Genomic DNA, 27,883 nt, shown 5'->3' with positions numbered 1-27,883 from the left:
GTGTGTGTGTTCCCCCTACTCCATCCCTCCACCCCCCTATCTCTTTACAGGACTGCCAGCCCGTCTCGAGTTATTCCAGGAATGCGTTGAACATGGCTGCCGCGATGAAGGCGCAGAAAACGGGACTGCTGGAACTCCGAGTGACCGTGGACCGCTGGATCCGGGTGTTGGCCACTCTTACCGAGGACACGCTCACGGTTAACCCCGGGGAGGGCGTCGAGGAGCCCGCGAAGCCCAGCCCGAGTCCCGCCGGCGCGATTAACGGAGACCCGCCGAACCTAAGCTCGTCCCCGGTCCCAGAAACCATCACCAACGTGAAGCGCACCGTGCGAGTTACCAAGCAAGATGTTGGGGGACTCGGAATCAGTATCAAAGGTAAGACACTTTAAAATAAATCCTAACCAAGCGGGTAACTCCATTAACGGCGAGTAAGCTTCAGTTGGCACAAGTTTCGGCTAGTTGGGAGTTTGAGTGCAGTTTGACAACGACGGCGAAAACACAACCGTCGCCTGTTAACGTTAGCTAACTTCAGACTGACCGTGGAGCTAAACCCCACATACGTGCGATACATTTCACGTGTCGGTGACGTTTAGTCAAGACTAATATCTTATTCGTATGTTAGCTCAGCCGTAAGACAGTTTAGGGCTGTTGTTTGCGCTGAGAAAAGTTGACAGCTGTGATTATCTCACGCTGTGCCTCACCTGAACGGGGAACCATTTCGAGAGTCACCGCCGGAGATGGCATTTCAGCTGCTGTAGTGTAACGTCGGGTTTGGTCTTTGACGGTGTGGCTTCCCACACACACGCAAACTAACAGAGAGTAATGTTGAAGTTGATAAAGACCTAAGCTAACTCCAACAGGGTCCTAAGACAAACAAACATCGACTGCTTTGTGTAATAACACTTATAGTTTACATTTTCAGCCACATTTCTTAAGGGTGCTTTCTTATTAAGCACTATATGAAAGTGTAGTCACTGGAAAAAAAAAAAGAGAAAATACATCACTGTTTTTCCAGAATGTAAACTATTTCGGTTGCTGATTAACTTATCCTGTCAATGAGCACAGATGCATCTACCCCACACTGCCGCTGCCTCACAGTCACACCAGCATTGATTCTATTACCTCTCAATGGGGAAAAAGGTGGCGACCTCTCCATATCTTACAAGCCAGGCTTACATACCTGCGCTGTGTACTGTTCAGCGGCAGATAAAAGCCTTTTCTTTCGACTTGCAGCAACAGGCTGCTATCTCAATGAAAATCTACATGTGAGGAAGACTATAGGAGGGCTGAGCATGGTCAGCCATGCAAATAAATACAAAAGATAAAATGGACAGCACAGTGATAATGCAGTCTGAGCAATATAGTCTGACATTCTTTTTGATTTTTGTGTATTGACAGGTTATCACTTGACTTGCACACGGTCCATTTGATGGACATCCTTGAAGTAGCACCGTTGTCGTGTTGCAAAGATGGTGCCATGTTAATTTGAATCCCCCCCACCGCTACCAACAACAACAACAACAACAACAAAGCCAGCCCCTAATGACATAAATGTAACGTCCATCTCTGTGGAAACGGGTGGCTTTGAAAATCAGACAGCATGTTATTAAAACAAAATCATTGCTGGCACCCTGCCGGCTTGACATTGTTGTGATGCCTGTTGTTCAAAGGCAGCAAAGAAGAGAGGGAGAGGGGTCTAGCAGAGGGAAAGATTAAGAGAAAGGCAAAGGCATAAAAAAAGCAAGCCATATATGAAGAAAAATGAAGTTGAAGCAAGCCAGCGAGAGGTCAAATGAGTAGAAAGGAAGAAAAAAATAAATAATGAACAGTAATGAATAGTACAGTGTCAAAGAGAAACGGGGTGAAGCAAATGAAAGAACAGGGCAAAGTTGTTGTGGGCTAGCTGACACCACATTGTGAACAGCTGAGAGGAGCTACCCGCAGCAAGCAGTTGTCATTGGCCAAAGATGAAAGCTATGTGGCTGGGAATGGACCACTCCACTCGTGTTAATTTTAGGGAGCCCACCCCAACGTGCAGAAAAAGCATGGAGGCAGTTGACCCCTCCTCCCACATGTCTAAATTTAAGAGGAGAGGCCAGGAAGTGAGGCTCCAGACCTCTCCAGACAGGCCCACTGGTGAGAGTGAAGCAGGGTGCGCTTCTGCAGAGCTGGGTGTAGCACTTTGGTGTGCGTTTGGTGGGTCTTACCACAGCGACAGTACCCCCAACACATGATTTGGATGAAATAGCTTCCCTGACATTGTTTCGATTTTCCCAGTGTGTTTCTTTTAAACAAAGATTCCAGATAGGTGTGACATAATGACTTCAAGTTCAAATCAATGCTACGATTTTTAGGGCAAACATATTTTGATAAACTCTCTTGCCACAGAACACCTCAGATGTGCAAATAGACAACATTTGGTGCATTGTTATGTAACAAATCCATTATTAAAAAAAGCTATTCTCTCCCTATGTGGCTCTGCACGCTCATCAGGAATACAGTAACCACCGTATTTTGAAGGTTTGTGGTAGTTCTTTTTTGCTCATTAGCCCTGCGCGCATATCAGCTGATGAAGTCTGATGAAGTAAAAGTGCTGATCGTACTGAATTCTTTGAAAGGAGCGTTATCACAACAAACCCATCGTTAGCACAGAGTTACCTAATTAGGTACATGTCAGTGTACCGTTCATTTACCTGTCACAGGGAGCCCCGGTGGCTCCACCCCTCCCCCGACCCGCCACCAGCTCCTGTCAGCGGAGTGACGGGCTGCCCAGCTGGAGGGTGCTGAACTGTGTTTGACATGAAAAAAGTTGGAGGGAAAAAAAAAAAAAAGAGGCAGGGATGGGCAGGGAACGTGGGTGGATTAAGAGTTGTGTAGGAGTGGCAGACGTGTTGACCGTGTTTTTTCCTACAATATGTCAACAATGTTTATCCAGCTGCCTTGTCAGCACACGGTGTTTCAAGTAAACCTGAAGGTATGCCAAGAGAGGAAGACGACTAGAAAGGACATAGGTGGAAAAGGAGGTCATTTAGTCTCCTTATTGATTTAATTATTTCCTATCTATGTGTCATTTTGGTGCCAATATCGCCCTGTCATCACTTTGACACCGATGTCGCTATCGTCCTTTCAAATGACAAGACCGCTCTTTTGCCCGCTTGTCCGACCATTAGCATGTCGTGTTCTAATGGACACGTTCCTTCACTGGTACTGACTGTTCAAGTCTGCAAGACCCCACATCTACCCTGCATTTGTGAGCCTCACTTACTTTTGTAGTTGGATTAACAGCCCAGCAGTAATGCATTGTAGTGTGTGCTGTAGTTTTTACTACAGATACTTCACTACAGTTTCTGTGGTAGTGCAGATTTGGAGCAAAGGTAATTTGAAGGTTCGAGACGCACATACTTGATCGGGCAATACGTGCAGGCATGTGTCAGCACACGTGACCTACTGGGAGATGATTTGCTCCAAAAAGCTTGCATGGCGTCAGCGCATACGTCTACTTTATCCTCGGTAATGTAACTGTTCCTAAGGGAGCTTCATGTTGACAGTATGTGGACAAATCAGCAAACTTGAGTTTTCCTCACAGCTGCTTCTGCCTGTGGAATGTGTGATTTATCACACATAAAAACCCCAAAAAACATTTGGACTTTGCTTGTTTCACAGGATCAATTGTTGCTTCAGAATTTCAGACCAACAGTTCCTCAGCAAAACAATTCCACAGAAAGTCCACAGTAGTAGAGTTGCAATTACTCCCCGAGGGGGCTGTAAATAAATACACAGTCTACCGCTTCTTCCTACACAGCCGAATAGTTACGCTGTCCTTACGAAGCGAACAAAACAATCTCCCTTTGTTTCAAACTTCTACAAGGTAACACAAGGCAACTTTATTTCTACAGCACATACAGTATAATTCAAAGTGCTTTACCTAAGATATAGTGACGACAACAACAGACTAAAGCCCCTTTCCCCATTAACAAATAACTTAATAACAACCACTAACATCTGGCTTTTGCCTTGAGTGGGAAAGGTTACAATCAGCATTTATTCTAGAGAAAAAGGACTCTGCAGTAGTCACAGGTATTTATCGGCTAACAATCAACAACTCTGGTTGGAATACAAAAAAAAACAAGAAGTTACCAGCGCAACGCTTTCACTGTTTACTAATCCTGCTTCCAGTGCCGTCCGTGACTTTGAACGCAGCACCCCAAAAAAACGATACAGACAGAAGGGTGCACCATGCTCCAAATAGGAAAGGAGTATTTAAAAAAAAATAAAAAAAACTGAATATGAGCACTGATTTTGTGGGTAAATAGGTATAAAAGTCAAGAAATGAAAAATATAAAATTATTAAAAAGTTAACATTGTTTTGCAGATCTGGAAATAGCCTAAAACTAAAATAGAAATCGATGGTAAACCGATATTTGTTAGCTTTGGCTTACAATGAGTGAATTAAAATAGTCTTACATCCACTAACTCGAGCCCCTAAGTGGGAATTGCTCTATCCAAATGGAAGCATCCTCACAAACCACTACGCCTCAGAATATAAAGGGAAATGTAGTTCATAGGATTGGTTAGCGGTGTTCTGGCTAAGGCTGCTTCATCTTCATCTTAGTCGATTAGTCAACTAATCGGGTGTCTTGGTAGTCTTTCTTTTGTCGATTAGTCGTTTCTTATGTTTTTGCTATGCTGAATTACTTACTTTGTGTGATTCTTTGTGGAAAAAGTCAGTTTTACAGATCTTTCGATTAAACCAACTAATCGTTTAGCGTCGGTCGACTCAGAATGTCTTTGGCAGAGGAGCGCCCTAGAGCTGTGGCAAAACCGCTGTGCTCTTTCCTTTTTGGTCCTTCTGCAGGTTCATCCATGCCGAGCAGTCAGAATCACAACTAGGTCTCTCTGGAGGGTTTCAGTTAGGCATGGCCAAGCCTCTCTCCCTCACTGATTAGCAGCATTCAGTTTGGAGGTTCATTTCAGGTCCCTCTCAAGTGCTGAGCAGTTTCCAAAAATTGCTCTTTTTTAGTAATTCAGTTCCAGCTAACTGTATGCTACGTTATTTCAACTGAAGACTACTGTCCATTGCAAGACATGTTCTTTTCCTTTTGCACTGTGCAGAACTTTATATGGTCGTATTCATCGTGGGACACTGCAAATCGCCCTCATGTCCCTGTGCCAAATTCCAGTACATTTACTGTATTTCATGATTCCGAACTGTTCTTCAAGTTCATGATTTTTGTAGATATTCTGATTCAAGTTTTGACGACACATATATTGGTGACCAGTGACCACCAACATATGTGTGTGTGTGTGTTTTTTTTTTACGAAGAGCACCAGGCAGTGGCCTCCAAAAGAAGATACATGAGTCAAATCCAAAGTAATCACCCGGAGGAAGCAACCTGTGGAAGATGTATTTCAAATTAATTGAACCTAATCCTCTTTCAGATCATTTCTCAGTAGCCTGAAGGCCGGAGTCCAACTGCCAGCTGACATTAATGACGATATTTCTTATGGAGAGTGGAAGCCCACAGCAAAAGGCAGATCCATCAGCTTACCAGCTGACCTTCATGTAACGAGAGAGAGAGAGAGAGAGAGAGAGAGAGAGAGAGAGAGAGAGAGAGAGAGAGAGAGAGAGAGAGAGAGAGAGAGAGAGAGAGAGATATGGGACACTGCGGAAGTTAGTACGACGGGGTAATCGCTGCTGTCGGTGTCTGTCCTCAGATGCTCTCTGTAGTCACTGGAGGATTGTGTGGTTGGAATTAAAACAAGTGTGCAATGTTCTTGCTGCAGAGCAACGTTGTGTATCTATGACATGCAGTAGCTGGACAACATACTGATAATGCACTGTATCTTTACAATAAATTAAGCTGGTATCTTTGTCTTGGGTTTCACTGTCAGTTATTATTTCTGGTATCATCTTCTTCGCTGTGAATTCTGTACCGTCTAGTCTGAAGTTGGCATTTTATCACAGCGCCATGTTCCACAGACTTAAACATCATGCCATATTCGATTTTTTTTTTTTGGTGAGTGTACCGGAGCTCTTAGCATAAGCACTTGCACTTTGCATGGATTGTGCAAGTGGAAAATAACTTAATTCGCAGCTGCTCTGGTAAAGCTGATCAGGGGTCAATAGCTGAGGTTTAGGGTTGCACTTTTGCAAACGTGAATGTATGTATAATGTACAGCTAAAGCAGCGGGTTCGTGGAAAAAATCTGATTTTTTTTTTCCCTCCCTCTTGTCATGCAGGTGGGAAGGAGAACAAGATGCCAATCCTCATCTCCAAGATTTTCAAAGGCCTGGCCGCTGACCAGACTGAGGCGCTTTATGTCGGTGACGCCATATTGTCCGTCAACGGTTATGACTTACGGGAGGCCACACACGACGAGGCTGTGCAGGCGCTGAAGAAAACTGGCAAAGAAGTCATCCTGGAAGGTAACATATTTTTCATTCTGAAAAAAAAAAAATCAAACCCAGAATCTGTTCTGTCTTTGCCTGATTCAGCATTTCTGCCGTTGTCTCCTTTCTATTTTGTCCTTGCTTTGCCGTTAAAACGTTCTTAAAATGTAACAAGAATCTAGGAGTTTTTAAGAACTTTAAGATACACTTGGAAAATATCTCTTGTTGCATGACAAAGCAGTCCTTCATATTTCTGAAACAATACACTCCTCAGAGTGTGAAAGAACTAAATCCTCGTCTTTCATGAAAAAGTAGCACTTCCCCGTTGACGCTCCACTGCTCCAAATAGATACATGGGTGGAAACTTTTTAATACCTTGATATGTTTTCGCTGCATTTCTCCAGCACTTGATTGGTTGATTTCTCCTTGAGGGCCATACATGATGAGCAGAGAGAGAGACGATCTGTTAAATCGGAACTTTGATCAGACTTCCTCGGAAATATCAAAATAATGAGCTGAACTGAAACGGCAAGAGGAAACCAGAGACTCCAAATTTTCCAATATTGTTGTGGCTCTCACCTCTGAGCATCTCGGCATGCTAATGAGCAGCCTTCCCAAACCATCAAAACACTGTTGACACTGACAGAAAGCACTTTGTTGCTGTTGATGTCAGCTCTGAGCTCTGTGGAGGACTCATAGGGTGAGAGCTGCTGTGCATAGGAAGGTTCGCAGTGGAGTCAGCAGGTATTTGCGGTGTGTTTTTCTCCCCTCATGCTAATGCACTGTATCTCTCTGTCCTTCTCTGTCTCGCTTTAACGGTTTCGGCGTTTGCTGGACATGTTTGTGTATGCACACTTGTCTAAAAGCATGAGTCCACCATCAGGTGTGAAACAACATGGCTAATCTGAGATTTTGGTCTCGAGCTGCGAGGACAAAAGAAAAGGGATTAAATACAATCTTTTGTCTTGCCAAGTGGTTTGCGTCACAGGAATTCTGCCTCTGCCGCCCAAGCTCACTTCAAGTCACTGGGTTGAGTCGGAAATTAGCTCGTTACAAATGCAAAGTGTGATGTTTTATACAGGATGTTGCTATTCAAAAAGAATATGCTTCCATCAAGAAGCATAACACTTGACACTTTGGAGCTTTGCTTTTATAATTCGTTCTATTGATCGCTACGTTCTCTTGGTGTTTTAAGAGAGCGCTCACCCACAGAGTCCAAACAGAGGCTCACAGTCATGTTCAGCGATGTGAGCCGAGCTGACACTTCAGACCCTATGTGCTCTCAATATATGCTCCAATGAAAACCTTGATTGTCCAGAAAGTCTCTATAGCAGCTGAGAGAAACAAACCCTAACACTTATGTACTTTAAAAAAATAAAAAGACAGGTTCAGTAAACTTCAATGAGAATAAGTCATGAAACATGACGTAAAACTTTCCGTTTGAGAGAATGAATTTAAAGAAAGGAACACTAAAACCGGCGTTGCCAGCTTTCCATGTGACGGCGTTTCTGTGGGTTAGCTGGCACAGTGGGCTGGCATCAGTAACTTCAGTCGGCGGAGCAGACACAGCTAGAGCTACAGCCGGGGGAAATCATTGCAAATCCTCCTGCCTTGCTTGTCCACAGTCAGGCAGAAAAGTGTTGATATCAGACGGCTCAACCAGCGCTGCTCTGTGATCCGTCGTGTCAGGAATCATTTCATGGGTTTCCCTTCCCCCTGAGGACCTGATAGTGAGGAAACGAAAGAGGCTTGAAGGCTCACTGAGGGAAGAAGGTTGAATGCGTGTGCGTGTGTGTGCGTGTGTGTGTGTGTGTGTGTGTGTGTGTGTGTGTGTGTATGTTTGTGAGTATTTTTTGATATCCTTAGATGTCTGTGCGTCTCTGACCCGGCGACTGCAGGATTGCAGGACGCATATATCTGTAGTGAGAAGCTTTGGAGTATTTTAAGGGAATAAAGGAAGTAAAGAATTTAAACTTGAGGGCTATGAGCTTTTCCAGCTGCAGTTTTTTTTAAGATTTAGATTTTTCTGTCAGGACTATTTGTGCATCATACAAATACTTCTGAGTTCATTTGACATGAAGTTCGAGTACAAAGTTTATTTTGGTTTTGGCGTTTTATCAAGATACTCAGAAACACATTCAGAAACGAGCTCCTTCTTGGCGCCTCTTCAGTGTTAAAGGTCCGGTAACAGTCTTCCTTACATGTGCACAGCAACAAGCCACCACCAGGCTGCTGTGCTCAAGGCAGGTTTCATCCCTCAGACTCAGATCAAGGAGAAACTGCCTCCATCACATTCAAACATCTGGAATATGTAAACAGTAATACTTAAATATGTCGGATCGGCACTCTCACAACATTCAAGGGAGTTACATTAGAAGCCCAATCACACATTCTGAGCTTGTGACTCTTTTGGAAGTCGAGAAGAAGAAGGAATATTTCGGATAGCCTGTATTAAACAGATTTCGGCCCGCTCAGATTAGTGCAGCTGTTGCATCTGCACATGCGAGGCGTCAATGCCGAGCGAGCTCTGCCTCATAACTTTAGCGGTACAATCAAGGGGAAGGATGTTTTCAAGGACGCTATGTATTTCTGTCAGTGAGTGTGTACTGGCTGAAAGGTTGACTTCAAAGTTGTCTATATGTGCATGAGATTAAAACATTAGAAAACAAGAAATTGATTGGTTTTGAGAAGGGTAAAGTTTTTTTTTAGCTGCACAGATGTGACACAGCTTGTAAGAGTTTTAGCACTTCATAGATTTTTCATAAATCGTATGATTTTAATGTCCCACACAGTTGCCAACAGCAGAAGAAAGGGGCAGCACGGGGCAGCTCCCAGGTGTGTGTGTGTGTGTGTGTGTTAATCTGTGTAGAACCTTCTGTCTCCTGCTTTTTCCCTAAACCTTCCTGCCACAAATAGGAATGTGTGCATAGTCAATCCGTCTGTTTGAAAGATAGAAAATAGCCTTTCTAAATGTTTCCAACAGGATGCCCTCTGCTAACCTCCCTCTGTGTTCCTGTTGCACGTCTCATCTGAATGCTGATGGAATAATCAATGTGTGTCTGCGAGAGAGGAACAGTGAACACCTGAGAGGGTCAGATAAATAGAACGAACCAGATGAAACCACAGAACCACAGGTGCCTTCATTTCCGCCCTGTGACATTTACAGCCTGACTGTGTGTGTGTGTGTGTGTGTGTGTGTGTGTGTGTGTGTGTGTGTGTGTGTGTGTGTGTTTTGAGTTTCGGCGTATGAGCACATGTGCTGTGTCCATTTCTGTATGTGTGTTTTTTTTAGTCTGCTGCAAGTGTGTGTGTGTGTGTGTGTGTGTGTGTGTGTGTGTGTGTGTGTGTGTCTCTGTGTGTACATGTGAGGAGAGAAAGGAAGTGGATGATGAGGAGAGGATTATAGGTCACCTCGACATTTTCCCGGGCAGGCACACACACTTTATTATCACACCTGAATGTGCCGTTATTGTGGAGTCACGGAGTCATACGGGTTGCTGTCACAATAGATTGGGAGATTTCTACATCAATTTTGCGAAAGGTTAGGCGTGAGAACAATTAAACAATGCTCCATGGAGCAAAAAAAAAAAAAATTAAAATTGAGAATGAAAGTGGGACAGAAATAAAAGAGACTGAAGCAGCTGTTCAGGGATTGGATGAGCTACAGAATGTAGCGCTGGTCTCTGAACTGCCCCACACTGTCTCTATTTTAATTTGGATTCTACTCTCACTGAAAATGCATCCATCATTGCCCCCAGCCTGCCAGCCAAGGCAAGGCAAGGCATGTTCCATAGACATGCACCAAGTCAGTCGGCTACACAACCACATACTACACATCCTCACACGCAGAGAGAAAGGATAAATGGGCAACACAAGACAGGTCAGGGCACCGAGGTAAGTGTGAATGTGGTGGGGGGGGGGGCAGGTAGAGTGTGTCTGTGCATGTGAGTTTGTTCACAGGGAGCAGGCATGTGTGTGTGTGTGTGTGTGCTGTTGGTGTATCCTAGGAGTCAAAGTGCTGGTACATTATGTTTCGTAGCGCAAGGGAAGAATGTAATGTTCTAACGGTTGAGCTGGTGAGGCCTGTTGTGAGACCAATAGTCTGGACGATTGGCCGTTCAGAGCAGTTGTACAACTACCTCATTCATGTACCAGTTTGGGTTACTGGCAGCATACTTGACCCTCTAGTTCAGTGGCTAAAGGCCGTGGTTTGTTCGAAACAAACTAGATTGTCCAACATGTCATCAGACCACATCTGAATGCACAAGGGTTTAGCGATTCCAATCTCCCACACTCAAAAGCGGGACGGAAAAAAACCTGCCATCATAGAGAGGGGTAAGACGGGGATTCACATGGGGATAACATCACACAGTCCTGGACAGCATCTCCTCGGATGCATTCATGGTGTTTGCACTAAGGATGTATCTGAATACGTTATTCAGGAAACCACAAGGGTGCGCTGGAAACAGATATTTCTTGTTTTCGGAAGGAAAAAAAAAACATGATTGACATGTCTGTGCATCAGTTCTATTTCTTAGAATTGATTCATATCACTCTGGATAGCCACAAGATAAAAAAAATCCCAACATAGGACTTTACATTATCGAAAAGTGATCGCTATTCTAGTCGCCCCCCTCCGAGTCAGCGCACAGCTGACAGCTGTCTGAGACTGGGGGCCTGCCCGTTTTTACGACAACCCATTATTCTGAAAGGCCAATAGTCTCAAAAAAATTTCCCATTTGACCGACAGCCCGTTATCCAGAAAACAAACGGCCATTGTTCCGAAGGTCCATTGCTCTGAAAATACACAAGGCAACAACCAGAAGCACATGGCTAATTATTATGTTGAATGACATCATTGGACCTGCAAAGCTAAACGTCAAAGTGAAGCTTAAGACCTGTAGTTTTTAGCTGTATATGTTAATATCCCCCTTTTTTAAAATTTTGTAAAATCTAGAGTTTAGCTTGTATTTCAGTCGAGAGAGAGAGCCTCTAGATTGTACACAAAATAAGTGATGGAAGTAGTTGATTAAAGAGTTTCAAATATTTCAAATTGCGACCTCAGAAATGGTTTCAGACTCTTTTATGATCCAACAAACACATTGTAAGCACACTGACCCCTTAAGGCTTCTGAAAGCGCCACAGAAGTTTGGTCATTAAAGGCTCACCAGCGACCAAAAAATGTCTCATTTAAACTGTTTAACAAATATGTTCAGTGGCATTAGTGGTGTAGAATAATGGTTCCATACCTGATTACCAAAATGAAAAAAATACTGTGAATCATAAATGACTGAAATGGTAGAAGAATCTTCTTTTCTTGTACCATTAAAAAGTTTTGGCCTCGGCCTGACTGTTTCATGTGGTCAGGTCCATTTCTATACTTGGTGAGGGTAGTAGCATAATGTCAACCTGAATTTCTCACAGGAGAATTTACTTGGATATCCGGGGGGACACCATTTTCAGTGTGTCTGTGCGCGAGGCTCAGTGCACACACACATGGATTAAGTAAGCTTAGATATGGAAGCTCTACGGTCGCAGTCTTTCCATTGTCTAGAACTTCTATCAGGACATGTCTTGTTAGCTGTATCAAGTCTCCTGATTTTTGTTATCCCCATTGGGCTGTTGGCCAATGTGCATTATGCAAGCATGAACTGTTGAGCAACTTTGTACAAAGTCCAATGTGTTTAGGAAAGGTCATGTTTAAAGCAAAGAAATATATAAATCTAGCAGTTTCGTAAAGATATGTGAATATTTTTATTGGTGAAAACAAAAGCCAAACCTTTAAAATGGGGATTTAACTGGCTGGCAAGCTGATTTATTAATTCAGCAACAGTAAATGTACAATTACTCAATGATTTGGGTCATTGCAGTTAGCACCACAATGAAGCAATAATATTATCTATCTATTATCTAATATATCTGCTGACAAATTAAATATCATTGTCAAATATGTTCAGAAGTGTTTTGCTTAATGCAGTTATAATTCAACCTCTTTGTTTCAAGCTGTGTTTGAAAGATAGATTAGTGTTAATCACCCAGTTGCAATTTAATTCTATAAAAAACAGTCATCCTTTGTGGCATAGAACAGGTGATTCAAGTCAAAGAGCTCACATGGCAATCACCATGAACGTAGACATAGAGTACATAGAATTAGTCAGGTCTCCAGAACATATTTGTTATGTTTTTAAATGTTGAAATGTTTGTTTTTCTAATTTTCCTTTTTAATCTATGACTTTCTACTTTACTGATTCCGAGATTATGGACATATGGACATTAAAAGCCTTTTGGCAACAAATTCCTACTCTATGTGATCTGTTTCTATATGTTCATGTTGATTGCTCAGTGATTTGAAACACCTGTTCTACACACTATATATGTCACTCAAGATGGCCTGTGTTCTTTCAATCCTAAAGACAGCAACATGTGTTGAAACACAGACGCTTCGTTTATGAGCTTGCAGCTCTCTCTCCGTTAAAGGAGGTTTACAGCAAGCCTTTCACGCACGCGGTATTTTCAAGATTCATCGCAGCTTTTAATTTGAAGTGCCAGTGGACACAGCGGTTGCACTTTTGTATTAAATAAATGTGACTATGTTGCATCGACTGCATCATTCCTCTGGAAGTGCGTCAACACTTCTTTAAAATGGACAGAATGTGAAAATTCAATAGGCACAAGTAGGAGTGTGTTTCAGCCTGAGGAGAGATTAGATTTGAAGAGGTTCATTTGTGTCTGTGATGAGCATTAACTGAAGGATGCTTTGTCAGCGCTCTCACCAAGAGCTAACCCCAAACCTAATCTCTCTCTCTTTGTGACACACACACGCACGCACGCACGCACGCACGCACACATGCACGCACGCACACATGCACACCCCTCGTGCTCCTCTCTGCATCAAATACTTCAACTTACTGCATCTGTATCGCATGCAAATACAGATGAGTTGTGTGATCTGCGGCACTTTGCTGTTAAACTGTAGATATCGACCACGTGGTATTTTGGGTTAAGTAGGTGAAGATCATGTTCATAATTTTACATGAATATAGTCTGGGTTATTAATACAAGGGCAGCCCTTTGGAAGAGTGCAGACCAGCAGTTTGAGTTACAGTTTGCTTTGAGGGCTAAAAAATCATATCTACAAATCAAGCTCTGCAAGGACATGCGTGAATACAACCCGTCAAAAGAGACATACCGTAAAGCAAGGCCAGCAGAGATATATATCTCTATATAGAGAGATATATAGATATATCTCTATATATATACTCCAGCCATATCTCCCTGTACTGATTCGGGTCTGGTTAAGTGAGTGATTTATGGAATGACTTTTGGTGCTGTTTTCAGTACTGTTCATTCTTTGTCTAAAATGTATTCTTTCTTTTTAGTTCTGATACTGAAGCAGCGTAAGCCTCAGTCATGTTCACACATGGTGTAATATGCGAATAGACCGGGTCGTGTATGCAAGCACATGCAATTTGAATTTGTCCACAGACGCACTACTTCTACCAGTACCACTGACTCTGGAGAGTGGCCCTGTGTCTACTTATTGGACCGTGCCAGACAGGTAGCCAGGGAGGCAAGTGAGATTTTCCTAATTCACAGTTTCCAACTGCAAATTCTCAGGTGGTATCTTTGGGCCAAGCCGCCTCAAACCCAGTCAGTCACGAGAGAGTTGGTGTTTCCGTGCAGCAGCACCTCCCTGTATGTTTGCTTGCTCTTACCAGTAGCCTCATTTCTCCAGGAGTTCATAGCCGCTTCTGAGAAATATCCACCAAAATTGATTAGGGGTGCTCTAATTTCTAAAGGCCGCACACACTGTGCGAGAAGTTTTGTCAATCCAGAACCCGTGGGAGATGTCCACAGACAACTGATTGTGAGCTTTGATGACAGAAATGTATGATTTTTTGTCTATACATATTTGTAGTTCAGAGATCTCTTAATCGGACATTCCTCGATTTAATATCCGTTTGACACGGCTTGCGACCAAGATTTTATTAGACCTATAAACTCACGCGGTCACTGTTGTCACACACTCTATAGGCGACCTTAAACATTACAAGAGCTATTGTTGTTCTCGGTTCTACATGATCGTTGGCTCTTGTGTTGGAATCCTGTCCTTTTCTCTTCTCAGTCTGACCTGCAGAATGAATACATTTCTCTCACTGCGCTCTAACATTGCTTGGATAGCTTGTCATGCCGGATTGGTACAGTCACTGGCGTGTCCTTTGCCATGGCGGCTCTGTCTATTTCACACGTGCGCGATAGTGTCCATTAGACAATGTTGCAGCAGTATCTGTTGCCGATAAAACTTCTCTCATAACTAGAAGACCAATTTAGAGTTATGGAATGGACAAACCCTTTTTTAGAATTTTTTTTTTTTTTTTTGTCTTTTTCTCAATTTGACCTGCCTGTCAAATGTAATTGCTAGTTGAGAAGTACATCTGCATGTGGCAATACTCCAGTGTGGACTTTGTGAAATCAAACACGGATGTTTTTCTGATTAGCCTGTGCACAATTAATCAACACATGGTCGACTTGTCTGGGATCAGATTCTCAACTAGATTCCGTTCGCTCAAAATTCATACCTGATGAATGAAAGGATGTCAGTGGAAATATGAATGTATGAACCCTACCAGTGTTGACGCTGGAGCCGTACAGTTATGCCAGTGACACGCGTGTACTTATCCCCTAATTAAAACGTTCTGCCTGGCACTCCTGCGACAGTATAATTATTACTTTGAAAATAAACCTTTCCCTTGTAGCCTGACTGAATTCCTCCAGTTTCTTACTACCTATTGGATCTTTGTTCTCAGGGCTTCTCTTCAGCTCTGATAGATAAAAGTGAATTATTTAACTGTAAAGGGATCAAGACCTACTTTTTAATTTCAGATGTATCATTATCTAGATGTAGAATTGTTTCGTAGAGCAGTTCAGTGCAGAGCGCAAATCCATTCAGTCAGATTTTAATTGGCGACTGAATTCAATTTGGTCTTTCTGTTAACCTTCACTGATCCAGAGTAGTCTCGTTTAGAGATGAAACGTCTTTTTGAAGTAAGTGAAATTGTCTGTGAAACTGAGTGATAGGAGAATAGTTTGTGAAAAGAAAATAATGTAGTCTTTACATGTTCCAGTGTGCAGTAGCTGTCCAGTTCTTTTCCTGATTCCATTTCACCACTGAACATTTGACGCCAACACACAAGTGTGTGGTGTATCTCCAGCGGTGGAGCGCCAGTAGGATATGTGGCTCCTTGTGTTTTCTCTACACTGACCTAGATGAGTTGATGTCGTGGCCCTTCTTTTCCTGGTTGAAAAACCTTCGATTTAGGATTCCTACATATCCTCCACATCTGGGTCTTCAAGCAGATGTTGTGCTGATATTATAACGTATTTGGCACTTTTCAGAGGAATTAATCCCACCCAGCTGGTGCTCTAATTCTTTCAGGTAAACAATCACAAATGCAGCCATCGCTCAGGGAAGTCAGACTTTTTTTTGCTTTTTTGCTGCAAGTTATTTGGAGAAGAATCCTCAGTAGTGGCACTTATATTGAGTATTGTTGTATCGTGCCAGTATCCTTTTTCTGTCCTCTGGCTTCTTTCTTGTGGAGTGTTTGTGTGTGGAAAAAGTGACGTCAGCACACACACAGTATCATGTGCTTTGTTGTCATGAAAAAAAATTAAGATAAATACTTCTTTTGCAATGATGCAAACTGGTTGCCACTGTATATTACTCTCTTAAAAACTTTAAATAAAACAGTCCAGACGGAGCAAAAAAGCCACTTTTCAGTGTGTGAATTTCAATAAATCGTCATGATACGTAATCACAGAATAATTCATGTACATCTTCTCCTGCAGTCTGGGTTGCACTGTATTCTCTGTGATTTTGTCCTGAATGTCTCTGTGCAGTGAAACATCAAACCCTCTGCACACAAAGCGTGGTTCCTTTTTCCTTTAGAGCTGCTGGCCCGTGAGGACATTGTGCTTAGACTCAGCGAGGGAATGGATTAAGTCGCAATAACAAAGCTTTATTAAATCACAACTCTCTGTAAGGCCCTCTCTCCCTCTGTGGCGTCAAGTTTGCTGAACAGTCCCCCCTCTGAACCCCGCTGCCCTGGTTCGGGGCCCCTGATAAATTGGTGGCTCGGTCTTTGTGCCACTCTCTCACTTCATTCCAGGCTCAGTCTCCACTGAACCATCTCACAGTATTGTGCAGCATGTGCATATGTGTGTGTGTGTGGGGGGGGTAAGAGGCATGGGAGGGTGTGTATGCAGCCATTATTTATATAAATACACAAAAAATAAAAAAAAGATGTGTCAAGGACTGTAAAAAAACTGCTGATGTACCAGCCAACTCTAAATTTATTTGACTTTTACCACTTAATTTTTTAACATTTCTACACAAGATTTCAGATCCACTTGCACATAATAACCCACTAGCTTTACTCATCATTCTACTGTACATCATGTAACTTTGCAGTGACATTTAGGAACTATTTCAGTTTTCTTCCAAAGCCCACCGCTATTTTAAAATTGGGAATCTCATGTTAGCCGCTTTCATTTCTCTCATTACGAAGAAAACAAACTGGAAATGAGCTTCATGAGTCGCTCAGCAAGTTACCGCTTTGAATCACGGCGAGCAAATATAACCTATAAATGGAAAATTGAGTTTCTTTGTGTTTACGCAGGAAACAGATCTCCAGACACGCGCACACACAAAAAGTGAAGTTGTAGGTGGAAATGTCTGCCACTCTACCGCCCTTTCACTCTGTTCTTGTCCTCCACAAGATCCTGCTCAAGTTTCCTTCACTTTTACTTTGTTGAATTAGGATAATTAACTCTCCTGACACACTATGCAAAGTAATCAAATATGTGCTCTGGCAGTATGTGAATTAGTCTAAAAGTCTGCTCTGCCCTCTCAACCTCTCTGGTACCATACCTTTACATTCATCCATGATTTTAATGAGATGGGCTAAAGGAACAATGAACTTCTCTAAATCATTCAGAACAGCAGAAATCATCGGCTGAATGGCGCCGAACACATAAACCCAGCATTTATTAACTGTACATGAGATCACTGAATGGAGGCACAGACGTACACTTTTTTTTTTTTTTTTTTTTAGCTTTACATGTACACACATGCCTCAAAACAGACATAAACACCACTGGAGGGTAAGTCAGAGTAGAAACCATGCATTTCTCTGGGCTATAGAGCGTGACAATACATTTATGAGACTGATGTGGATATTAACAAACTTTGACAAACATAAGATTTGCTTAAAGCTGCTTCGATCAGTATGTTGTACTCTGTACTGTGAATTCTGTTACTTATTGGTCAACATTAGCTGATTTCATCACTCCTTTTTTCATGCATCAATTTGTTTACAAAACCTCTTTTGCACAATCTCCATCTTGATCTCAAAACATAAAAATCCTAATTTTCTACACCATCTAATTTATGATTGGCTGACTTTTTGAGTGGGCTCACAGGACTTTTTCTTTTACCTCGTCTGACCCCAATGTACTCAATGAAGACAGCGAGTGTTCCTGCTGTTTATGATGTTGTTTTGGACATCTTTCCTCGTTGGTGGTGTAACATTGGGACATTCTTCGGCTGACATGGTTTACAGAGCCAACAGCATGCTTCTGAGGTCGCTGACTGGCCAATGACATTCCTGCTGCTCCCACGGTAACCAGTGGCAGGGGGTTATTCAACTGTAGCGCATTGTTTCACCAGCGGCACAACGACTGCCAACTCCATCAATTTACTGGTTTTCTGAGTAGACACCTGTAGGAGCAATTATTAAACCATCAGAGTGTGTGTGAATGCAGGCTGAGGGTTGGGTGGATGTGGTGTGGATGTCTCTCTATGTGTGTGTGTGTGTGTGTGTGTGTGTGTGTGTGTGTGTGTGTGTGTGTGTGTGTGTGTGTGTGTGTGTGTGTGTGTGTGTGTGTGTGTGTGTGTGTGTATAAGCCAATCAACACAATGGAGAGCACTGGCTAAGCACAGTTTGAAAATTTCAACTTGTGCTTTGGCAATTTGAACCACACAGGGGAACTGGAGGAGTTAAGTGAATTGTGTCAAAACTAAATTGGCTGAAAATGTCTGGTCAGGATGTGTGAGGTTCAATGTGAAGACTGGAGAAGGAAAAGCTTAGTGGCAGATTCTGCAGAAGAAGCAAAGAACACACACACACGCACACGCACACGCACACACACACACAGCACAAAAGTAGTTTCGCTGGCAGCCAGATAAGCTAAAGTAATAACAGTGCCATCTCAGCTAATTTTAGCTCTGTGTTGAATGTGCCGCCACTGGTATTCATGGCGACATTTCTGGCTGAGCTTAACCGTACGTTCGTTCTCTCTGTGTTGTCTCGCTCTTTCTTATTCTCTCAATCTTGTTCTTCCCGTCTCTCTCTTTCCCATGTTGTTCATTTCTTTTCCAGCTCCCCCTCGATTCTCCATCATCGCTCTCTCCTCTCCTTTTCATTCACCACTCTGTTTGAAAGCTATCTCGTCCGATTTGTTATGTGGGGCCACAACTAATGCATGACATTTCTAATCTCCACATCGCTTTTCCCGTAAAAACGTAAAAGCCTCTTTACAAAGGTAAATTTCTCTTTACACTTGCTATGATTGGTGTTTTTCCCCCAGCGTATTTCGTTCTGCAGTTTGTGCAGCATGAAACATAAACTCAGTCTTACATAAGAAATAAGAAATAATGAATGATGACCACTGACAAAAACCCTCTTTATGTGCAAAAAAGTAGCACCTAGAACACTCCTTGTTTTTGAGAAACTTTTATTCAAAGTGTAGCACTAGTTGCATGACTGAGACATTCTAATTGTGAACAGATAGCCGTCTCTGAAGTGCCAGTCTTAACCAGGTACAACCTCCAGTTTTGAAAAGTGAAGCCAATGCAGAAGTGTCTTAAACTTACATTCTCTCTACTGCAGCAGGGTATGCTTAAGGGCGTGGCTACCTTGTGATTGACAGGTCGCTACCAGAACCATATACTGCGTCTCGCCCACAAGTCACTCCTCCGCAGTCCAAATATAGTAACTTCCATTCACTGGTTGCAAAAAGGAAAAGATGACGACGACCAAAATCCAAGATGGTGATGGCCAAAATGCCGATCTCGAGACTTGAAAATACAACATTCCACCCACCAATGGGTGACATCACAACGACTATGTCCACCTCTTATAAACAGTCTATGGTCTTTACCCACAACAGGACTGAATTGAGAAATCCTGCAGCTCTTTCTTATTCAGTATAGCTACAGGGTTCAGGAGATCTGCTAACATGGCTTCCACTTGAAACAATAATGCAGGAAATCCCATTTCCATTGCCAGGCTTGTGGCCTCGCCTGCCATATTGGGATTGACCGCATCAATTTTGAATGGCCTTGGTCCAGCAACAAGGAAGCAGTTGGCGACCCCGTGGTACAAACATCAATGGGTTGGCACGGGAACAAATGGACAGAAGCTCATTTCCATGAACCATTACGTATGCAAGTTGACAGCTACTTCAAAGCGGTAGCTGGTACATATTGGTTGCTCACTGCTTCCGTGTTCCCAGTCTACACATCCCCAATGTGTCTGGTTTTGATTTTTCATGGTACGTTGAGCTGATTCTGCATAGTGTAAGTTAGGCAAGTAGACAAGTGAAATTTCCGATTTTCTGGAAACGGGAGAAATAAACTTTTATAGAGCCTTCAAATGCATTCAGGTCATGTTAAGTGGGTCTCATTTAAGTTCATACACATAACATAACGTAACGTAATGTAACAGAGGCATAGAACAAAACATTGTGGTAAAGAAGATACCTCTAAGGCTGGGTAACGTTTCGCAATACCAAAACGATTTTTTTACCCACCGTTACTTTCAATACAAACCTATTTCTTTATCCAACCAAAATTTCACGATTCTTAAATGTTATTCAAACACACACTGCAATAATAGAAATGTGTCTTAATTACAAATAAACCTTTTATTTGACAAAAAATCTGTCAAAGAACAAATCAAAAAGAGAGCATACATCTGAGAACTGAGGCTCGATATGAGAGAGAGAGAGGGGGAGAGAGAAGCAGGCTTTTTCAATGCTCTTAATCTAAAGTGGGGGGAAAAGTAATTCTCCTTCATGATTCTTTATAGAAATCGAGAGAAAAAACTTTAATGGCGAGAGATTTTCATTTTACAGAAATGGAAACAATCCCCAAATGGCAGCGTGTTAGGAGTGCTCAGAGTCCTTACTCCAAAAAAATTTGGACGGAGCCATATGTAACTTTGACCCTCTCTTTGATCACCGAGTCACTCTGCCACCTCCTGATAGCAGAGAATCCTGAAAATCTAAGTGCAACGTTTGTAGTGAAATATAACCACAAAAGAGAAGGAGCCACTACACAGTCCTAGATATGATGTAAGGCTTGATGTTTCAACAAAGTCAGTGTGTGGCTGCCTGCCCGACTGACTGGCAAGCTCTTATTCTGGGAGCGGTGGAAGCCCCCGCTCTCACTATACCGTTGTCCTGTGCTGCGACTCTTCTGCTTGCCCTCTGGCTACATGCCTCTTCTACTGTGCGAGAAGAGCACTTCACACTTCCCCAGTGAAACCAGAGCTCTGCCTGCAGGCGTCAGCCTCATGCCATGTCCTCTGGGCTATTTTTACTCCAGCAGTGGCTACTTCTGCCAAACCCATACCACAGCGTACTGGACTGGAGCTGAGGCCATGTGTGTTTGTGTGTGTGTGTGTGTGTGTGTGTAGGTGTGTGTAGGTGTATGTAGGTGTGCAAGTGGTAAAACTGTGAATATAAAAACAGATGTGAGCAGAAAAGAGCTGGGCAATGTTCCAAAAAACAAAAGACAATGTTATTCTAATGATTATGGGTCTCAATATTGCAGTTATTGAATAACAACACAAAAGGCTGTACTTTGAATGACTTGCAAAGTAATTATGTTTCAAATGTTCTACTTATGGGCCTCTTAGATATTGAATATGGTCATTTAAGGTGGAACAAAATATGAAGATCTTGTAAATACTTTGGTAATAATTTATCAAATTATGCACTACTTATGAAGTAATATAGGACCAGTTATGTGGAAACAAACCAAGAAGAGCAGACATGTCATGTTTACACTGATTTCATTTTATAATTGTGGAACTTTATACAATAAAAATGTAATATCCTAAAAAATATATAGATTTTACATTTGAAAAATGGTGTGACCTTTGAAAAGTGTGATTTCTATCCCACAGTGTGGTCATGTGCTCCTAAACCCCCCGTTCCCTGTAGTTATTGTTTTATTTTACAGATGTCATTCATACAGAGTACAGAACAGTCAATAGTTGCATTGACCGTATTGACAAGTACCGCTGTTGACCCCTGGTCATTATTGGCGATGATGAACTCATTTCAATGAATCACTTTATTTGTCCCTAGAGGGCAATTGGTTTGCAGAGATGAAACACAAGATTAAAAAAAAAAACAACCTCAAAACACGTGCATGCAAAAAAACAAGTAATACATGTTTACAACAATTCGGTTAGATTATAAATGTCATACCACACAGTGTGAGTACAAAGCCCCAGGAGACCACACCCTCTCTGCCAACAGCTGGTGCTCAAGAAAAAACAATGTATATTTACTAAATCACAAAAATCAACAACAGGCAATTCTATTTTTTGAAGTAAATCATACTCTTTAGGTGTTTCCGTTTTATGCCTCCTGGTCGACGATGGCTGTGTCTTTTGGCATTATATTTTTGGGTTGTCCATTTGTCCGTCCCATTCTCTTGAAAGCGACATTTCAGCCGTGAGGGAATTTCTTCAAATTTGGCCTCTACTTGGAGAGGTTGAACTGATTAGAATTCAGTGGTCAAATGTCACTGTGACCTCACAAAAATGCTTTTTTGGCCAGGGCTCAAGAATTCACATGATAATTAGGACATTTTCACATGTATGTTTAATAGGATGAAATGATGAAGTGATGTTTTGGAGGGACATGGAAGTAAAGTGCAACTTGACTGGCTGCCAGAGAGGCAATTCTAGTTTTAGGAGGATAGAAGCATAGATTTGCCATGTTAAGAGTGTTTTTCCTTCTTCATGAAAAACCATGATAAGCACTAAAAGCTGAGAAATCTGAAGTGGCAGAGAATTTTTTCCGGTTGAATTTCTTTTTAAGACCGTAAAGTGCTGCTGCAGCTCTCAACTCATCTCCGAACCTGGAGGCTGTATATTCACATCCCAAATTCCTTTTCTCTCCCTTCTCTGTCCTCTTGTACTTCTTCTGCTTGTCCGCTTTATCTAATTCTCTCTCTCTCTCTTTCTCTCGTACTCTCACTCTGTTTCAGTGAAGTACATCAAGGAGATGTCGGCTTTCTTTAAGAACTCGGGGTCCCCCGGGGCCGGCCTGCCCTGGGACTCTCCCCCCTCCACGCCTCAGAGGGGCACTGATCTCTCCCCTGCCGAGGTGAAGGAGCCCTGCAGCATCCCGCTGAAGATGTGCCAGGTGTCACGAAAACAGTGCCCCCCGGACACAGAGAACAGGTACAGCATGCTGGAAGTTTGACGCAATTTTTTATCCATGCATACATTCTTTCGGGAAAAAAAAAAAATCGGCAGATCACAACCAGAAAATAACAAATTGGTTTAGAGAGAATAATGTAAAAGAGACTTCTTACCCCATCTTCTTCACACATTCTCTTTGTTAATATCTAAAACGTCCTCTTCACCCTGAAGCTTTTCTCTTTGTCTTTTGTCTTCTATTTCTCTAACTGCTCCCTTTTTCTCCATTTTCTCTGCCTCCCTCCTTGTTTCTCTCTCTCTCCCTCACATCTCATCTGCCAGGTATTTCGAGGTGATTTCGTCCAGCAGAAGGAACTCTGTGTTCCTGCGGGCAAAAGATCCAGCCATGGCTCAGTCCTGGTACAACGCCATCCAGGCCGGCGCTGCCAGCCTTTTACCACGAGTGAAGGAGGAGATGAAGAGCATGCAACTTGGCATGGAGGTCAAACATCTGGGCTGGATTACAGAGCAGGTATGCAAGAATGCAGATGTACATGGTACAAACTGCAAGACCTGCCCTGTTTGTTCTATGTGTTTTATGCTTTTCTTATGCTTTTCTGCCTTCTTCATATCGTTCTGGGTTAAATACACTTTCTAAAGTTCAATCCTATGTTAAAGCGCATGCAGCAACACCCAGATCCTTCATTCATATATGCAGCCTACTGACGTCCCTTGGCGTTACTGTCAGAAATGTCCCATGTATGATAATCGTAATGCACCATACGAGTGAGTTTAAATGCTTTCTTCAACTCTGCTGCGAATGTGCAGGTGACCCAGGGTCCAGAGAAACCCGTACTGGCCATGCTGACCGACAGAGACCTGCTCCTGTATCCCTCCTTGCCTGAAAGCAAAGAGAGCCTCAGCAGCCCCACAAAGAGTCACCCGCTCATTGCTACCAGGTTCAAACACACAGATGCCTGCATCCACATACAGTGCTCGATATTCATTATCACACATCGCACACGTAACATGTTTGGCATTTAATAAACGTCTGTCCTCCACCCTGAGCAGCCCAGAATTGCCAAAACAGTCTTTTTGGGGCTTGTTTTGGCCCGGTCAGGAGAGCACAAGCTCACTCTTTCCATAACTGGACTATTGGACATTTTGTGTCACATTCATTTGGAAAACATGAGAGGAACCAGAGCCTATGACTCATGTGTTTTTCCTTCCCTTCCTTCTCTCCTGTGCACTCCACATCCCACTATTTTTTTCCGTAACACGTCGACATGCATACCCCTTCATTTACCCTCGTGGTTCATCCTTTTCTATGAATCTTAATTTCCCGCCCACGTTCCGCTCATGCTTTCTCCTCTCCCGTTCAGACTGGTCCACTCCGGCCCAGGCAAAAGTTCTCCTCTCCTGGACTCTGACCTCTCATTTGGCTTGCGTTCGGGCACTAAGCAAGGCGTGGAGACCCATGTGTTCAGGGTGGACTCTGCCAAGGAGCTGTCCACCTGGACTCATCTGCTGGTGGAGGGTTGCCATAACGCTGCTGAGCTCATCAAGGAGGTCACCGCGGGTACGGATGCAGAGATTTGTTTGACTCTCGGTTCTATCTTCATTCTCACTGCACAGTTCCTCAGCCTACGAGTCGAAAAATTCTAATTTTGTCCTGAATGACGCAACCGAGGTTCAAGGTTTGACTCCCACTCGGGTCACCCTCTTCTCATGGCACTGAGGACAAGTTTCTTTTGATAAATTCACTAAATGTTATGTGACACATCTTGAGAGGCATATCAGTTCTATAATAAAGTGCATAAGAAAGAGTTGTTGAGGTGTCAGCTATTCTAATTCAGGTTGCAGTTGCTGCCTCTATTAGTAGTTCAAAGTACAGGCTGGCTAGTTTACGCTGAGTATCAGAAACAAAAGTAAATAATTGAGTCAGCATTAAATGTATTTAAATAACACTTGTACCAACAGTACATTTGATCAATATAGCCAAATCATTGTTTCTTTATGAAATCCCCCCCCCCCCCCCCCCAAAGAGAATGCATGCTACACGCTGTTACTTTACACCAAAACGTTCTCTCCTTTAAGGCACAATCGATCTAACTATGAATAAAGTGGGAGTCCCTCTACCACAACACAAACACATCACTGCTGTCACTCTAAAAGTGATTGACAAGTCTTTCACACTGACGAATGCAAGGCAAGTTGTTTAAGATGTGTTTGTCATGCAGTAAAACATGCCGATATTTTCAAAAAGCTCAAATCTATTTAATCCATAGAATGACTGCTTGGGCACAAGACGTGGTTTCTATTCAACAGACACACAAACGTCTCACGACATAAAAGAGGCCTGTCTCACAAAGCAGGATTAGGAGTGACGATTGTTTGTTGCACAATGATTTAGGGACTGTAGACTTTAGGCAAAATGTCCTCAATCTCTGTAGATTTCTTCTGGCTGCATGTTTGTAAAAGACTTGAACTGGGTTTATAGAAAGGGAAGCTTTTGTAGAGCTGTATAGACACGGTGTCTTATAAGCCATGTCTGCACTGACTGCAGCTCTTTTCACTTCCATGATTTAGATTCTGCATTTTAGTGATCAAAGTTTCATCTGGAAACTTAAGTGAGCCAAACACCAGCTCGGTGCAGTGCAGTAATGCTGTTACATTGCCCTCTGCTGGTAGCATCAGGTGGTGCAAAAACTTTCAGCCTAAAACTTTAAATGATCTAATTTTAGAATCAGAATTAGGACGAGTGTTCCATTTAACTGAGGCCTATTATCTTTTTCTTAACAATAACCATTATTTGAATCATACTGTTATCCTTTCAGTGTCACATTCATAAGATACAGCCAAGAATTCTGGGCTCTCTATCAACACTGTTACACTGAGCTCACAACAAAATGAGAAAAGCAAGAAATATGCAATATAAATCCAGATTTATTCGCCAAGAGCTACAGCTGCGTGCTGTAAAATCATGACATTGCCTTTTGTCCGCTCCTGTGTAAGCCATGTTGTTCTTTTCTACCCTGGCAGCCTGTAGTTGGAACGGGAAGGAGTGCACCCTGGGAGTCCACATTGACGAGGGGTTCACACTATTCACAGAAGAGATGGGTGTCAGGAAAAGTATTCTGCTTCAGCAGCCCTTCGAGCGCCTTAGAATGTCCTCAGACGATGGGGTTCGCATGATGTTCCTCGACTTTGGAGGCCCAGAGGCCGAGATTGTAAGTTACTGTTTTCCATTGAACTCGCTCAGTATGCAGCACTTTTAATATCGAAAAATGTCTTAACTTTCGAGCGCTATCACAACGCCTCTGGATTGTTTAAATGATCATACAAACAAAGTGGTTTTGACAAAATAATCTTTACACACTATCCACTCAGTAGCCTTTACAAGAGCTTTCAGTCGCATTTCATGGTCCTCATTGGTGGATGGAGATTGCTCAGATGTCATGGAGATGGCCAACTCTGAGACCATGAGATGTGGTTGAAAGCTCCAGGAAGGTCAAGTTGCTTAAATCACAATTACTGACAATTTACTGATGTTGAAAATATTTTTTAACAGAATTTAAATACTTAAAATTGTATTTAAGTTAACCATATTTTTACATTTAACATTTACATTTTTTTCAAAATTCTCACTCAAGGGCTTTCTTTCTTTCTCTTTCAAATTTCCTGCACTCCGAACTCTCTTTTTTTTTTCTTCAGCAACTGGACCTCCATTCTTGCCCCAAGACCATAGTCTTCATCATCCACTCTTTCCTGTCTGCCAAGGTCAAGCGACTGGGCCTCCTGGCATGATAATGGTCAACCATCCAGAACATCAACAATAGGAATATTCAATAAGACACACAGCCAGAAGACTCTGAAACACCAGAGGACGCAGCCCAGGAAAAGGTGCTGACTTCCCACTTTCTTTCAGCCCCTCTAGGCCTCTAAAAGGCTCATCTCTGGTCAGACACCCGTTGGTCTTTCTAAGTGAATGAATAGAAGACTGCAACGCTGATGGACCTTTGTTGAACTTGTAGTTGTACGGTAAAGAGAGTTTTCCCATTATGGCGCAAGTCAGCAGCCACTTAGGGGATCTGACATCTGTCAAGTCTTTTACGGTGGGCCATCAACACTTTATGATGGCAAACTGTGTGAAATGACAGCCTGCATCTTAACGTTTCTAAGCTTGAAGTCCCAACCATTTCATGTTTTTTGTGCCATTGTTGAGTTTTGTTTTGTTTCATTAGTCACGGCAGGCCTTTGTACTGAGCATCCTTTCATCTTTCAATCGTTGCTTTATGTGCTGTGAACAGTCATAACAATACGTTATTTCACAAATGTCCTGATTGATGTTGGACAAACTTTTTCTTTTCTTTTTTTTTTTACAAAGGCAGCTTCAGTGGAGTGACAGAATGACGTGACTGATCACTACATGATCAATAATCTAAACTGAACAATGTACACAATAACTATAACCATGTGCTTTTTATGTGAATGCTTAAGTTGCCTTTACCCTGAATTTTCATGAAAAAAAGACACATACATTTTATCGAGGACACCTTCGAAATGTCAAATAAAAATATAATTTTCATTGCAGCTACAACTTCTTATTTTATTCTCCTCTCTGTCTCTCTTCTTCCCCGTTTTAAGTGTGCTCATCCATGGCCTCACAAAAAGAAATGACTAGCGGATTATATTATAAAAACCTAACCAATAAATTAGATAAAAACGTGTAATTATCCTAACAAGAAAAGACACCTTCCTTGAATCTGGATGGCCTTTCCTTTCACATCAGCTCATGTGAAGTACAAAATAAGAGCTTTTGTGTTTTTAGAGTTCTACCAATTAAGGTTGTTTCACAATCATGTATTGAAAGAGTGCCGGTCCAGCATAACTTTTATTTATATATATATATATATATATATATATATATATATATATATATGTATATGTATATGTATATATATATATATATATATATATATATATATATATATATA

At 42.2% G+C, this 27,883-nt stretch overlaps 1 protein-coding gene across 1 annotated transcript; it reads left to right on the top strand.

The window, feature by feature from the left end:
- Positions 1-27,486, top strand: snta1 (syntrophin, alpha 1). Its single transcript, XM_068712427.1, has 8 exons — positions 1-375; positions 6,241-6,426; positions 22,733-22,928; positions 23,229-23,418; positions 23,715-23,845; positions 24,269-24,465; positions 25,929-26,116; positions 26,601-27,486. Exons 1-8 carry the CDS (start codon positions 93-95, stop codon positions 26,691-26,693), a joined length of 1,464 nt encoding a protein of 487 aa, XP_068568528.1. The 5' UTR covers positions 1-92; the 3' UTR covers positions 26,694-27,486.
- Positions 27,487-27,883: the final 397 nt, after the last annotated feature.

Source organism: Cebidichthys violaceus, unplaced genomic scaffold, assembly GCF_023349555.1.
Source record: "Cebidichthys violaceus isolate CVI_PGR_0920_01 unplaced genomic scaffold, fCebVio1.0.p SCAF_17, whole genome shotgun sequence".
In the NCBI taxonomy this organism is placed as follows: domain Eukaryota; kingdom Metazoa; phylum Chordata; class Actinopteri; order Perciformes; family Stichaeidae; genus Cebidichthys; species Cebidichthys violaceus.
This window is presented reverse-complemented; position numbering and strand designations above follow the sequence as displayed.

What these genes read in the sequence shown, in the direction of transcription:
- snta1 (XM_068712427.1), top strand. Translation starts at nt 93, where the DNA reads ATGGCTGCCGCGATGAAGGCGCAGAAAACGGGACTGCTGGAACTCCGA. An exon ending in ACTCGGAATCAGTATCAAAG is followed by an intron (nt 376 to 6,240) that starts GTAAGACACTTT and finishes CTTGTCATGCAG; the next exon opens with GTGGGAAGGAGAACAAGATG. An exon ending in CATCAAGGAGGTCACCGCGG is followed by an intron (nt 24,466 to 25,928) that starts GTACGGATGCAG and finishes CTACCCTGGCAG; the next exon opens with CCTGTAGTTGGAACGGGAAG.